The 15,886-nt window shown below is 42.1% G+C and overlaps 1 protein-coding gene across 1 annotated transcript in view; it reads left to right on the top strand.

Annotated features, from left to right (window-relative positions):
* LOC124719710 (ankyrin repeat domain-containing protein 65-like) overlaps positions 1–15,579 on the top strand; it is a 45,221-nt gene extending 29,642 nt beyond the window's left edge. The window contains exon 3 of the mRNA XM_047244915.1: positions 15,093–15,579. Coding sequence (XP_047100871.1) covers positions 15,093–15,579 — 487 coding nt within the window. The remainder of the gene's footprint in view (positions 1–15,092) is intronic.
* Positions 15,580–15,886: the final 307 nt, after the last annotated feature.

The following is a 15,886-nucleotide window of genomic DNA, read 5'->3' as shown; positions in this document are numbered from 1 at the left end:
CTATCAGTAATTAGTGCCTTCCGTAGTTTGAATCTTTTATTTAGCTGGCAGTAGTGGCGCTCGCTGTATTGCAGTAGTTCGAGTAATGAAGATTTTTGTGAGGTAAGTGATTTCTGAAAGGTATAGTTTAATGTTAGTCAGGACCATTCTTTTGTAGGGATTTTTGAAAGTCAGATTGCGTTGCGCTAAAAATATTGTGTGTCAGTTTAAGCACAGTCCTATATAATTTTTCTAAGGGGACGTTTCATAATACCATTATTTCTACAAGGACTACAGTGGGTCTGCACCTCTGGTGGCCCACCAATACCATACTCTCTACCAGGACTACAGTGGGTCTACTCTGTGATGACCTACCTACCAATATTCTTAAAAACGTCGAATGACTCTGCTGTGGGTTTGCCCTGTTGTGGCCCATTATCTGTCAGCATGTCAAGAGTCAGCACTGTCTTTCTGTTGGAAGGACAACGCTACTTCTTCAAGACTGCATGGAAATCCACTACTTCCGTGTGCATTTTCTTTTACTGCTCAGACTTTGAGAAAAACACTGCTATTCTACTGTTATGTACGATTAGGACTGTCTTTATGGACTGTGAGAAAATTTTAGCTTTTGATCAACATTCTATCAATAAGTGTGTGCATTTGATTTCTTTGTTATTGTAATTATGACAAATTTTTTCAAATCATTATTGGCCACTGCCCAAAACAATTTGTAAAATTTTTTGTGGGGAGCATGGGGGCTATGTAAGTAGGCTGTTTAGGTTTTCTTATTGGTAACGCCACCTCTGTATGAAAATCACTGGCTGTGCTGTGTGCAGTCTGTGGCTGCTTTGCATTGTTGTAATACTCGCCATTGTAGTGTTAGGCAGCTGGCTGTGAACAGCGCGTAGCGTTGCACAGTTGGAGGTGAGCCGCCAGCAGTGGTGGATGTGGGGAGAGAGATGGGGGAGTTTTGTAATTTGTCATGAACTGCTATATATATTATGACTATTAAGATAAATACATTGTTTGTTCTCTATTAATATCTTTCATTTGCTAACTATCCCTACAGTAGTTAGTGCCTTCCGTAGTTTGAATCTTTTATTTAGCTGGCAGTAGTGGCGCTCGCTGTATTGCAGTAGTTCGAGTAATGAAGATTTTTGTGAGGTAAGTGATTTCTGAAAGGTATAGTTTAATGTTAGTCAGGGCCATTCTTTTGTAGGGATTTTTGAAAGTCAGATTGCGTTGCGCTAAAAATATTGTGTGTCAGTTTAAGCACAGTCCTGTATAATTTTTCTAAGGGGACGTTTCATATGGGTGTATACTAAACAGGTGGAGTGGAATTCAGGTCGTTTGGATAATTTCAAGGGTGCCTGAGCTAACCTGTCCAGTAATTCTGTATATACCTTATGCCTGTGCGTGGAACTACCTGTTGTATGGTGGTGTGTTCAGCTGCTGTAGGGAGTTCAGGTGGCGCATCTGAATGTCATTAGCTCACCGACAATTCATTTGTATTAACTGGACTGCTATCACAGTGTTCGGCACATGTCGTCTGTTGGTGGCCTGTGTGTGGATGGTCCCTCATCTGGGCTGGCTGCAGTAAGCCATGTCACATCCCCATGTGGACACGCCAGCCAGCTCTCACTCTGCCTCTCTCTGTATGTGCAGCGCACCAGCCGCCACCATCACCACTGCCGCCACCACCACGTCCAGCACACCCAGCCAGCCACCTGCTGCTGCTGCACCACCCACGCCTCCTCCACCTGGACAAGTCACTGTCTCTCGCACGCGGTGAGTTCCCTCACTACACACACACACACACACAAACACATTAGCACTACATTGTTCAGAAGATAGAAAGACTAAAAAAGGAAATGTAAAGCTTCAGTCTAGATTAGTGAGGGTTAGCAACATGAAATGGAAAGGAAATCATATGGTCAGATGTATAATGGGGTGGTATCCACGGAATGAGAAAGTTGTATTATGAGAGAATGGGCAATCTAAAATCTATTGTGAACATTTCAGTGATATATTCCCATCAGAATCAGTAAACCAATCCTACAATATCTCTGGCATTTAAGGCGACGTCACACACAGAAAATCCAGTCACAGAGAGGGATTATGAGAGCACTTTATGCATAACAATGTATTTAAAAAGATATAAACATCTAAAAATCATGGAGTATAGGAATGCTGTAGCAAGGGGCGAGTAAAGACAGATTTATGAGACAATTTAAGGTTGTTGGTAGAAATAAAAAAGGAGAAAGGATCCTAGACCTCTGGGTTAAGTTTGTGCTAGTAACAAGAATCATTCTGTTCAAGAATGAAAACAAAAGCAACAGTCTGCTGAGGTGGCCTGTTCTGCCTACGCTCCTCAGGGCTACAACCAACATGTTTGCAACACTTTATTTTGGTGAAACAGGTAGTCAAAGTAACAACAGACATGCAAAGCATAAACTCTGCCTACTGTAGATCATATTTCTGTCTGTCAACACATTTAGAGGGCTGAGATACACTCATTTATTTCTGGGAAGAGAGGGTGCAGGGTCGCCCTCTTCACCACAGAGCAGCATCTGCATCCAAAGTCTTAAGTTATTTGTTGGATGTAGTCCAAACTTTGTCTTCCTCTACAGTTTTTGCTCTCTGCTGCTCCCACCAGTACCATGGCGTTTATTCCCTGATGTCTTCAGATATATCCTACTTTCCACAGTTCCTTTCTTATCAGTTCACCTAATTCTCAACATCCTTCTCTTCCACCCATTTTGAATGCTCCAGTTCTCTTCTCTTCCTGTATCTCCCATCATCGATGATTCATTTCCGTACATTACTGTGCTCCTAATGCACATTCTCAGATACTGCGCCCCAAATTGAAGCAATAGCCGTGTTTTTCCTGTAACGATCTGTTTTCGTGTGCGACATTACTTCTTATAACAATCTCGCTTTGCCCTTCTGTGTAAATCTGCTTCCCTGGTGGCAGAATCACTTAAATTCCTTCACTTTGTGGCCACTATATTTTGATTGTAAGTTTGTCATTGATGTTATTTCTGCTACTCCCAAATACTTCTGTCTTTCTTTTGTTTAAATCGTAACTATGTGCTCAACCTACTGTTTACTGCATTCAACAGCTCTGGTAATTCTTCCTCACTTTCGAGAACATGGTAATATCACCAGTGAATTTTATCAGTGAAATCCTTCACCCTGAAATTACTTAAATTCAATTCCACAAACGATTCCTTAATGTACAGTTTGAACAGCTGAGGATACTACCTTAATCCCTATATTGCACCTTTTTAATCATAATACTTCTTTCTTCAATTTTTACTGTTCCTTGTGCATTAGTGTACATACAGTAATTTATATAATCTGCTTGCCCTCTATATCTCACACGTATTTTTGAGAATTTCACGTGTGTCACATTACTTTACATTGTCACTCTTTTGAAAGCTAGGCTAATCCAGTGAAGGTTCCATGATTTTCCTTAGACCTTTGCTTCCCTTATAAAGTGCAAGGTCAAATCTGCCTCTCTGGAGCCAATATCTTTGATAAATGTAAACTTATCGTCCTGTGACAGGTCCTCAGTTTCCTCCTTCCATTCTTCTGTATATTAATCTTATCAGCAATTTGGATTCATGAGTTGTTAACTCATTGTGCAAAAGCTATCGCATTTATCAGCCCTTTGTCGCATCTGGAGTGTGCAGATGATATTGTTCTTGAAGTTTGGTGGTATGTCTCTAGTCGTATAGATTCTACAGATCAAGTTGAATAGTCGTTTGACTGCAGCCTTCCACAAGCACCATATAAATTCTGAAGGAATGTTCTCTAACCATCCTGCTTTATTTTTGTGCAAGACTTCTAGAGCTTTGTTAAACTTTGAGTCAAATGGCCAATCCTCTATGTTTTCCAATGCTTGACCTTCATTTATGCTAATATCGTGTCATCCGATAGTTCATTCCCTCATGGAGGAGCACAGTGTACTGTTTTCAGCCATCTGCTCTCTCTCTCTCTCTCTCTCTCTCTTTCTCTCCTCTGCATTTAACAGTGGAATTCTTTTCCAACTCTTAGTGTTTTTATCGTTGTATACAATTTCACTGAAGGATCTTTAGGCTTTTACAAATGCCGAATCTGTCCATCCTATGATCACTTTTTACTTACTTAATCTAATCCTTTCTACAGACATTCTACTTTATCGCACCTCAGACTTACAGTGACATTATTTAGCGAACTGCAATACTGTATTCTTGGCTTTCCCTGTCTATTGTTGTACTGCTTTCTATCATCAGTCATCATATATATATATATATATATATATATATATATATATATATATATATATATATATGCTAAGATTTCTTCAGAGTCGCTTTCGCTTTCCTTGCACCAACATTAGTCTGTTCAACATTAATGTTTGGCGTTTTGAGAGACATCATTTGCTGTTCACCTGAAATTCAAAATTTGGCATTCATTGTCGATTTATGTACAGCCTCATAGAATTAAAAATAACCATTGTTTTCCTCAGTACATCAGTATACAATTTATTTACACAGATTCTTCCTGACAATTCTCTTAAGCTTCAGTTTACTCAACAGCATGACTAAATTGTGCTCTGAATCAGCATCTACTCCTGGATCAAACAATTCATCAGGTTCTCTGTCTGGACATGATATAATATAGCTGGAATTTTCCAGTACCTTCAGGTCATTACCAAGTATGCCACTGCCTTCTTCCTTAACCTTCTGAAAGGCCAGACCCACATACGAATATCACAGAATACAGAGTGTAGACATGCAGTAACGCCGCCATTAACAACAGGAGTTGGAACGGAGCAGGGGGCTTCTTACAGAGGGTGCGGTGTGGAGAGAACCTGCTGCTAACTGATGAGCAAATCCCACTGAGGACACTTCAGTAATGGTAGTACATGATAAGCCAAACATCTTGTAATTTTTTCTGGAGGTGCTGTCCTATAGGTGATACATATTTCAAAATTGGTTGTTGAATAAAGATATTTATTAGCAACTTGAAGTGTTAATCATGGTACTTTCCAGAGTTTTGAAATGTCGCTTGTCCTTACTATTTGACTGATTGTTACCATTATAACAGCTATAAAGAAAGACACACATGAATGCCTGTACCTGATGAACATTGTTTGATCTGTATTGGTCTCAGATGCAACACATCAGGGATTGGTACCCACTTAGTACTAGAGCGTTTATTATGAATAGCAAATCAACAATATCAGAAAGGGAGCAGATGAACCGGAAGTCAGCTAAGTTACGTGGGTTTCATACAAATGGGCAGAACACAACTCAGGTCGTTTGGATACTTTTGAGGACGATAGTATCTGAGCTGACCTGCCCAGTAACTCTGTAATTAAGTTATGTGTAAGTGTAGGGCACTGTATGTACATTTCGTTCAAGCTCGCTTTTGAACTACCTGTTGTGCGGCATTGTGATAAACTGCTGTGGGGAACTCAGGTGGTGAATGTGATTATGTCACTAGCAAGTCGTCTGCACTGTCTAGTCCGCTAGTCCCACTGTCGGCGTGAGTTCTGTGTTTGTGTGTGTGTGTGTGTGTGTGTGTGTGTGTGTGTGCGCGTGTGTGTGGACGATCCCTCAGCAGCGCTGGCTGCAGTGAGCCGCCCTGAGGAGCCTGTTCACACTGTGCCCCTCTCTGTGTGTGCAGCCCACCAGCTGCTACACAGCTGGGGTCCACCACCACCACCGCCACTGCCGCCGCCACCACCACCACCACCAGCACCACCACCACAGCTGCCATCAGCACCACCACCACCACCACCACCGCCACCAGTAGCACTGTGAGCACAACCCGCCAGAGGTCTTCTGCTACTGTGCTGCCCACAACTCCACCACCTAATGAAGCCACTGTCTCTCTCATGCGGTGAGTTCCCTCATCACACACACACACACACACACACACACGATCATTATCTGATAGATAACATATAAATACTGAAAGACGAAGTATAAATGCTGAGCCTGGATTTAAGGAGGATCAGCAAAGTTTTGAACTGGGAATAAAATCAGAACATACAGTCAGGTAACAGGGCGGTATCCACAGGATTAGGAGTTTCTATCATGAGAAAGACGTTAATTAAGAGGAGGTTTGGTAGGGAAAATAGTGAGTCGTTGTCAACAGTTCAGTGATTTCCTGTCATCAAAATCAACAAACCAATGCCAATATGAATTTAAGCATGTAAGCCAACTTCATAGACTGAAAAACTAGTGACAAGGAGAGAGTATGACTGCACTGAATGTGTAACTCTCTACATCAAAAGAGATAAACGTCTAGTACTCTTGGTGCATTGGAATGGTCTAGCAGGGGTCAGATAAACACATGTTTGTCAGACCATTTGGGGCGGTTGGCAGGAATGAGACATTTCTGCTAGTAACAACCAAAGAGAAGCAAATGTCGGCAGAGCCTCAGCTTGTCAGGGTGTGGACCACTTTTGGTCACTCTGCCGCAGTATGGAGTAACAACCAGTAACAGTAACAATACATATGCAAATCAGGAACTCTGCCTGCTGAAGATGATGTTTCCATCTGCTCAAGCAACAGCTTTAGAGTGCTGTGAGCACCCAGATTACACAATCGTTTGTGGTGTGCATTACCATCTCTGTCTTCCTATAAAGTTTTTACCCTCCAGTACCAGGGCACTTATTCCCTAATGCCTTCACATATAATCTATTACGCTGACCCATCTTCTTCTCACGGTTTTCCACGTATCGCTATCCTCACCTATTCATGAGAGACGTTTCAGGGTTCTTCTGTTATGAGTTCACCTAATTTCGACATGCTCCTATTGCACCGCATTTAGGATGCTTCGATCTCATTCTTGTTTTTTTCCTTTATTCCACGATTCATTTTCATACATTACTGTGCTACAAACATTCAGATGTTTAAAACATCCTCGTAGATCAAAACAGTGTGCCAGACCGAGACTCGAACTCGGGACCTTTGCCTTTCGCGGGGAAGTGCTCTACCATCTGAGCTACCCAAGCACGACTCACGCCCCGTCCTCACAGCTTTACTTCTGCCAGTACCTGTGAGGACGGGGCGTGAGTCGTGCTTGGGTAGCTCAGTTGGTAGAGCACTTCCCCGCGAAAGGCAAAGGTCCCGAGTTCGGGTCTCGGTCCGGCACACAGTTTAGATCTGCCAGTAAGTTTCATATCAGCTCACACTCCGCTGCAGAGTGAAAATCTCATTCTGGATTCAGATGTTTATTCCCCAATTATGCCCTATCTTTGGTACCAGTAGCCTTGTTTTGCGAGGAATGTCCTGTTTTCGTGTGCTACATAACTTTTTATAACAACCTCGCTTTGTCCCTCGGCGTAAATCGGCTTCTCAGGTAGCAGAATCGCTGCAATTCATCTATTTTGTGGTCCTTAATTCTGACGTAAACTTTGCCACCAGTGTTATTTCTGCCACTCCCCAATACATTCCTCTTTCTTCCATTCATATTTATTACAGTCACCAACTCTGGTGATTCTTTCTCACATTCAGTGAACACAGTAATATCACCAGTGAATTTTATCAACGAAATCGTTTTCACCCTCAATTATAATTAAATTCCAGGAAGTTTCTCCAGTTGCACCAACGATTCTTTAGTGTTCAGTCTGAAAATTTGTGGAGACTACCTGCATCCCTGTATTCAATCATCTTTAATCAGAGTACCAATCCTTGTTGATTATTGTACATATTCTACGTTACCTGCTATTCGCTATGTCTTATACCTATTTTTTAAACGTTTCGTACATTTCTCACCATTTCACGTTGTCAAACGTCATTTAAAGATCAAGAAATCCAATAAAGATCTCAATTTTCCTTACATTTTCCTTCCACTATCAAGTCGAAGGTCCGATCGGCCTCTCTCGATCCTATACTCCAAATTTAGCGTCCTCAGTTTTGTCTTCCATTCTTCTGTATGTTATAAGTATTCTTGTTAGTAATTTGGATCCATGAGCTCTTTAGCTCACTGTGCCAAAGCTATCGCACTTATCGACCCTTGCTCGCTTCTGAAGTGTCTGGATGGTCTTTTTCTGGCAGTCTGCTGTTACGACTCCTGTGTCATGGATTCTAAAGACAAACGTGAATTGTCCTTTGATTTACACCTTCCCTAACGATCACGTAAGTTCCGAAGGAACGTTAACTATCCATTCCACCTTGTTTGTGTGCAAGTTTTCCAGAGCTTTGAGAAATTTGGAGTGTAATGGCCAGTCCCCCACGTTTTCCAATTCGGCTTCCATCTCTTCTTCTGTCACGTCCACTGATAGTTCCTCCCACTCACAGAGGTCTTTAACGTACTGTGTTCTGACATCTGCTCTCTCCTGATCGTTTAAGACTGGAATTCTTTTCGAACACTTACTGTAGTCGTGACAAAAAATAAAAACACTTACAGCTGTCCTTATGATTTTATTTTATTTTAAGGATGCTGTAGATGTTTTCCTTTTTTTATCACGATAGTAAACTGCCGTCGTCCCAGAGACGTCCTGCTAAAAGGATGGACATACAAAAGCTTAGTGTAGTCATCCCTGCATTTAATTTTTCTGAAGGTTGTTCTGACTTTTGTATGTGCTGAATGCGTCCTTCCTAAGTCCCTTTCCTTTTCGATCTCTTCTAATTCTTCCTGCAGTCATCCTACTTTTACTTCCCTCAAATTTCCGATTGATTTCATTTCAACACTGTGACCTCCGACTTAGATCCTGGAGTAGCCGAGAATCGTCGTGACACATTCACTTGATATTTCACTGTCATTTTCGTTAAACACTCTGAATGGTTGTTAAGTATAGATGGTATAGATTAGATAAATTATGTTTCTGAGTCCAGAAAGCTCGTTCCAAGCTGAGGCTACAACCACTTTAACCTTTTACACCGAACATTATCCAATTTGGCCATCATGGGGTAAAGGAGAGAGCTACATGTCACCGTTGTCCGATAGCTCAGGAGTGAAGCGTTGACCCACGAAAGGGGTGACTGTGTTAGATGTAGGCTGAAATCTCGCTGGAAAGAATTTTTTATTTCTTCTGTGACAAAAGTACCCTCAGGCAGACCCACAAGCAGTTAAGAAGTCCTTAGAAAACTTATTCCACATAAGTATTTTCCTATCTTGATTCAGTGCACTGTAGGCCTAAAAGTGAAAAACTTACGGATTTGAAAACGTAGTCGCTGCTGTTTCTTCTCCAGACATAATTTCTAGTTTTTTTATGCAGAAACAAGTGTAGTGACTTAATTGGGCCACTGAAAAACTTGTTAACTTGATTTCGTTATATGTCTGTACACATTGCTACTATTCCATACATACTTTCGTGGTGGTCCTGTAACGCAACTTCATTATTACTGTGGGCTGCACATAGTGAAAGCCTGTTTTTGCGCTGGAAGGGTAAGATATCTCTCCAACTCATGAGGATATATGGGCGTTTGTGTTATGGGAACTTTGTTTTCCTGTAGAATATTTTTTTTTGTAAGGTTAACATGGTAAGTTGCAATTCATTTGTTTTAGTACCACGTATACCTCATTGGTTTTTTGTTGGTTTACTGAACACGACAGCTACACGTAAGAAATACCATTAGGAATGTAGTCTCCCACATTATCTTACGTTATCGAACTTGCATAGTATTCATTCGACTGTTTCATTTTCTTAACATCTTTTTGAATGCTTTTTCTTTGGTCATTGATAAGATTTTCTTGGTCTATTTGTTTCTCTGATTTGAAACAGTGTGTTATTCGTGCGTTATGATAAATCTTTGTGGGTGTTCGTCTTTTCTAATCGGTGTTACACTGTCTTTTTATTTGGGTTATTGCATGTTAGAGGTGATGCCAATGAATGTATCTGTAAGGAAAAGTGCTTTAAGTGAATAATATTAAAAAGAGCTAAGTCATAATGTAGATAGTGTCAGGTGGTGTTAAAAAAAACGAATCATTTCTGGTGAATGACCTGCATCTCTACAGCACATGTAAGACACAAAAAACAGAAATAGACAGAATAGCTACTGAAGAGTAGGACTATCCAAATAATTCCCTCTGCTCTTTACTTACGACGTAGGATTCACAGTCGGTAAGTCTGGATATTATTCGTAACAGTGCTTCGGATCAAAATAGAAGTTACAGAAACGCGAATGAAACTCTGGGACGCCATTCGCATATTTCGGCTGCCAGTCAGTGCTGCAGCAGACAGCTTTTCCGCATCTTCACAGCGTATCAGCTGTGCAAACGTATTCTCCCTGTCACTAATGCAGAATTGAAAACATCGCATAACACATTTGCCAACCACGTGATCGTCGATTTACGTCCTAGTGTGTTTCAGATTTGTCCTGCTAAATTCACTTGATACTTCGTTGTTATTTCCGGTATATAATCCGACTGATTCTCACTTCAGGTTGAACTCTTGGGTGTCAAATTTATTACTTTATTCTAGAAATATCATTCCACTTACAATATATAGCTAATATCGCATCTAACATTACGTCTCTCTATTGACGAAATATACCACAGTGGGAGCACACTAGTAGTGGTTGTGGATCGCCAGCTAAATGGCAACCAGGCTGCTATGTGCGGTGATCGCTGCATTAGCCGTTGGTTCTAGTCGCGATAGGAGCCCAGTAGTCATTTTGTTTGGCTTCCAGATCGAAAACCATCGAGGAGATCGTACCGTCACCATCGTAAGTCTCAATCACAATTTTAGTTTATCACGCAGTTGATCCGAAGCTGAATAATTAAAGAAACTGTGAATGTGCATCCTTTTTAGAAATTATATTTTCCTCCTTATACCACACACGTCTCAATTTTTTTGAATACGCAATTCCATTGATTACGTGTGGCATTGAATAATTCCTTACCTGTGTTTCTTTTTTCAATTATGCTCCGAGTTATTGCCCACGGAGTAAAACTTATAATGACTGAGGTAACTGGCTCTTATCAAACTAGTGTGGGTAAAGAGAGATCAGTTACCCAAACTGTTTGTGACTATACACACTTCATAGATACGGCACATGTTCCCAGGTTTCATTGCGCTGTAATGCGTCTCGATTTCGAGAAGGCTTTCTACAAGGTGAGCCACCAGTGTCTTCTGAAAAGAACGGATTTTCCCCAGGGCTTTTTCAACATCATTTCTAGAATGTTGAAGAACTGCCCTTCGAAAATCATGATTAATGGTCAGCTAACCAGACAATTTGAGTTCACGAATTTGGTGCAGCAGGGTTGTCCTGTGTGAATGGCCCTGTTGGCCATTGCCACTGAGCCCCTACCAGCCACTCTCCATAAACATCTACGAGGGGTGCATGCGCACACAACCACACAGGCAACCACACACACACACGGCCAGAATATCGTCTGTAGGGCATACTCAGGTGATGTAGTCTTGTGATCACCGGTGAAGGCGACTCGGAGAAGGCATTGCAGATCATCATCAAATACGAACTTGCATCAGGTGCGAAGCTGAGCAACACTAAATCAAGCACCATGAATGTGAGGTGTGGAATATCTTTGCAAAACACGCGAGACCTCAATCCAAGTTCTCGGTCTGGACTAATATAAATCGTACTGTAGCTGTGAACTCTAAGAAAATGCTTGCTAGCATGCCAGCTAGCTTCAAAGAACATAGCACGAGAAGACTTGACGGTATCCAAATGGCAGACTTTGCCAATATGTACATGATCTCTAAAATCAACTGTGTGGCTCAAGTTTTACCCATACCACATGTAATAGTAGCAAGATTTCTCTCAGCTTTGGGTCATTTTGTAACTCGTGTTCATATTTTTAAGATAAAGTTCGACACGTTGGCCCTCTCAGCCGGAAGCTGGGGGGGGGGGGGGGGATTAAATCTCACCTACGTTGGGAGAAAGTCACAATCTCTATTCGTGTGTTTTATACACACGAGCTGTGGAAGAAGACACCCACGACCCTCAAGTAACATTTACCAGACGAAATTACTCGCACTGTCCTGAACCCACCAATAGATGTACAGCACGCCCCAGTGGCTTTTACCATTTTGAACAATTTTGATTCTTGTTCAGCTATACTCAAACCAGAGTTCGTCCGTCAAATATGGTAAAAGTTAGGAACATGTACGTGGATTTAACGGAAAACGAAAGCAGAAATGTGACTGTAGAAAAGTATCCACACTACAGCTGTAAGGTCATTTGGAAAAACATCGGCACCCTTCACCTACCAACAAATATGAAAACAACTTGGTAGAGAGCAGTAAACAGGAAAGTAGGAACCAAACCGAAACTTAATGCAATCCATCTGGGAGACTTGTGAACGAGCGAGAATTACTGTCTGATTGACGCCGAAGAACACAGGTTTGAGCCGAAGTGAACGACATCTGGCGACTTATCAGACAGCTGTGAGTTAGCCACAGTAACTGGAACTCTACTCCCAATAACTTGACTGCCGATTTCTTGAATCCTAGCGACGTGCCATGTCCATTTGCAATGAAGAAATGCTGTAAAGGTTCATCCCGCTTCTAGCTCCTGGTGGAAAGGAATTTGATAGTGACCGTGTCTTTGTATGTAGTCAACAGCGATGTGTGTAACGTCCGATTCCTAGTCAGCACAGAAATTTTTGTCATGTTATTCAGAATTCAGACATGTGCATATTCCGCTGCTATTGAAGTAAACCAAAACGTAACGTATACACGTGACTAGACGTCAATGTCGATAGGTGCAGGGATCGAATCCTGCTAAGGGGAAATTTTTCGTCTCGTTATTTCAGTTTATCATCTCACAACCGGTGAAAAATGACGATTTCTAATGTTTTATTGTGCTTACTTAACTGTCAGTTTAAGGCCTGGGTTAGAATCTCCAATCAGCACGAGACTGTCATGTCATTTCAAGTTTAGACATGGGCACTCTTTCTCACTTGTGACTGAAACCATATTTATCATATTTTATGTTATTGTTAGCAGGAATAATAGCTGCTGCGTTGTATCTGGAGATCGTAGTACAGAAAAAAAATGTACGCCATACAATTTCAAGGTGAAAGTTGCTTTTTGAAACTTCGTTTATCGTAATAAACTTGCGTTTACAAGTGTAATGGCCTTGTAATATCTAATAGCATGCCTTCTGGTATTTGTGTTATCATAGTGTTAATTTGTATTCTAAACTGGTAGTCACACAGAGCAGTTGAATTTTGTGATCTCTTGCAGTAACCATTTTGTATAGTGAAACGAGTGTACACAAAAGAGAGCAGAGCATCTGTGTTATTTCGATTGCATACAAAGCAGGTGAAACAATTCTGGTCGTTCAGATAGTTTTGAGAATTATAGTACATGTTAAATACATGTGCATATACCATCAGGCACACTAAACCTGCCCGCATCTCGTGGTCGTGCGGTAGCGTTCTCGCTTCCCCCGCCCGGGTTCCCGGGTTCGATTCCCGGCGGGGTCAGGGATTTTCTCTGCCTCGTGATGGCTGGGTGTTGTGTGATGTCCTTAGGTTAGTTAGGTTTAAGTAGTTCTAAGTTCTAGGGGACTGATGACCTAAGATGTTAAGTCCCATAGTGCTCAGAGCCATTTGAACCATTTTTGAACACTAAACCTGAAACACACACACACAAACACAGACAATTTTTTATGTGGGTGGAGTTGCCAATCTGATGTTTTTAATACCTGAAATATATTGAACAATGGTGTGTGTGTGTGTGTGTGTGTGTGTGTGTGTGTGTGTGTGTGTGTGTCAGAAACTTTAAATATTTGATGAGGTTGCATCAAGAGATCAGCTGATAGGACGATTGAAATTTTTTCACTGCCTATGAGGAAAGTCCCTGTTTGAAAACTAGGAGATGGGATTCTTCTAGTGTGTCATCTCTGGTAGTTAAGCTCCAGACAGAGAGGTAGTATTAGCTGCCGCAAGCCTGTGTTGTAGTGGAGCAGAGCGACTGATTAGCTGTAGCATCCCGAGATCAGAGGAGGTGACTTCCAGGAATGAGTGTGACAAAATGTGACAGTGTAATTTATTCAGAGGTCGTATAGCGCTATTTGTAATGGACGATGAGTGAACGTTTTTTTGAAGGTGCGGTAGAACAGATCTGCTGTAGCTTAATGCACGCAGGGTTGTGCACTGTTTTGTATTGTAGGAGTGGCAATACGAGATGCGGCAGTAAAGTAATGAGACTGATGTGAAAAATAATTTTGCTTACTGTTTCAGTCAAATTTAGTGTTGTCTCTTTCAAAGTAGTTCTCTTCTGATAAACACACTTTTTCCAGCGCTTCTGCCATTGATGGTAACATTTCTGGAACTCATCTTCTGTAATATCATGTAAGACCCTCGTCACAGCTTTTTGGTTATCTTGTGTTGTTTGAAAATGGTGTACCTTGACCACCGTTTTAATTCTTAGAAATAGAAAAAAGTCGCACTGAGCGATATCTGGTGAATAAGGTGGCTGTGGTAGTACTGAAATTTGTTTTGAGGTTAAAAATTGCTGCACTGAGAGAGCAGTATGAGATGGCGCATTATCGTGTAGAATTCAAATCTTTCTCATACAAAGATCTTCAGTTATTATTAGATGAACCGTTTCTCGATTGATGTTCAGTTCTTCTGCGATAATTTTCACGGATGATCTCCGATTAGATCGTACTAGTTCATGCACCCTGGCCAAGTTGGCATCTGTCCAGGAGGTCGATGGTCGTCGACTGCGGTATTCATCTTCAACATTCGTTTTGCCTTCACTAAACATTTTATGCCAAACTTGAGCTCATGACATAACCTCCTCTCCAAAAGCCTGAAGCTTACTGTAAGTTGTCGTCGCGTTTTCGTCCAATTTAAAGCAAAAAGAAATGGCATGCTGTTGCACAATATTATGCTGTTCCATTTCCATGATGAGAGACACTAACACGTGTAAACTTATTACAGCACAACTCATGACTGAGCAGTTGCATTGATGTGCCGCTTGGACTACAAGCAGCTTATTGACGAAGGTCAAAGATATTGTGCCTACACAAGCCTGCAGGGTTGACACATGTTGCAAAGAAAAATCAGTCATTACTTTATTGTCAAACCCCATATAGTAGGTTTGTTTCAGGACAGACTTGTATTCACAGCAGTTGTGTTGCCTTGTGTGTCAGTTTTCCTTATCGCGTGTGTGTGTTGTGTTTTTTGTGCAGAAGACTTCCTGCAGAGGAGAGAGGCAGGAGGCTGATCCAGGCGGCTGTGCAGGGGTTAGTGGGGGAGCTGAGGGCGCTGCTTGCCGCAGGGACCGACGTGGAGGCTAGAGGCGGGTGGGGCTGGACTGCCCTGCACTGGGCGGCAGTTAGGGGTGACGTCGAGGTGGCGAGGCTGCTGGTGGAGGCGGGGGCGGATGTGAACGCTAGGGAGAGCAGCAGGGAGCAGATGATGCCTCTGCACCTGGCTGCAGAGCGGGGCGGCGCCGCTGTGGCGCGGCTGCTCTTGCAGGCGAACGCCGACCCCAATGTAAGGGATAGCGATGGGTGGACGCCGCTGCACTGGGCGGCATACAGTGGCCAAGCGGAAGTGGCGGCCGCGCTGCTCGAGGCAGGGGCCGACACGGGGGCCGCAGCTGGTAATGGGCAGACAGTGTTGGACATCGCCAGGCAGAACGACGACAGGCGGCTGATGGAGATGCTGTCATGAGGCAGCCAGCCCAACAAACTTACCACAAGAGAAAGAACTGAAACTGCTTCTCTACTAATAATATGCATCCTTAAATAAACAATATTCCAAAACTCAATCCTACTGTCACTCATTAATTTTGCCCCTCCTCAAGTAGCATACTGCAGGCAGATCCTGTAAGCAATGCTGCGGCAAAACTGAGACAATGCCAGATAACAATAAAGTAATTCAGGTAAAAACAGGCAACCTTTCTCTCAAGGAAAACGTCTAGAGTACACTTCTAGACTGAACTTGCCTAAAGCCAACAGTTCATTATGGATGAACAGAA

The sequence above is a fragment of the Schistocerca piceifrons genome, chromosome 11 (assembly GCF_021461385.2).
Source record: "Schistocerca piceifrons isolate TAMUIC-IGC-003096 chromosome 11, iqSchPice1.1, whole genome shotgun sequence".
NCBI lineage: Eukaryota > Metazoa > Arthropoda > Insecta > Orthoptera > Acrididae > Schistocerca > Schistocerca piceifrons.
Note: the sequence above shows the minus strand (reverse complement) of the source record. Positions and strands in the feature narration are given on the sequence as shown.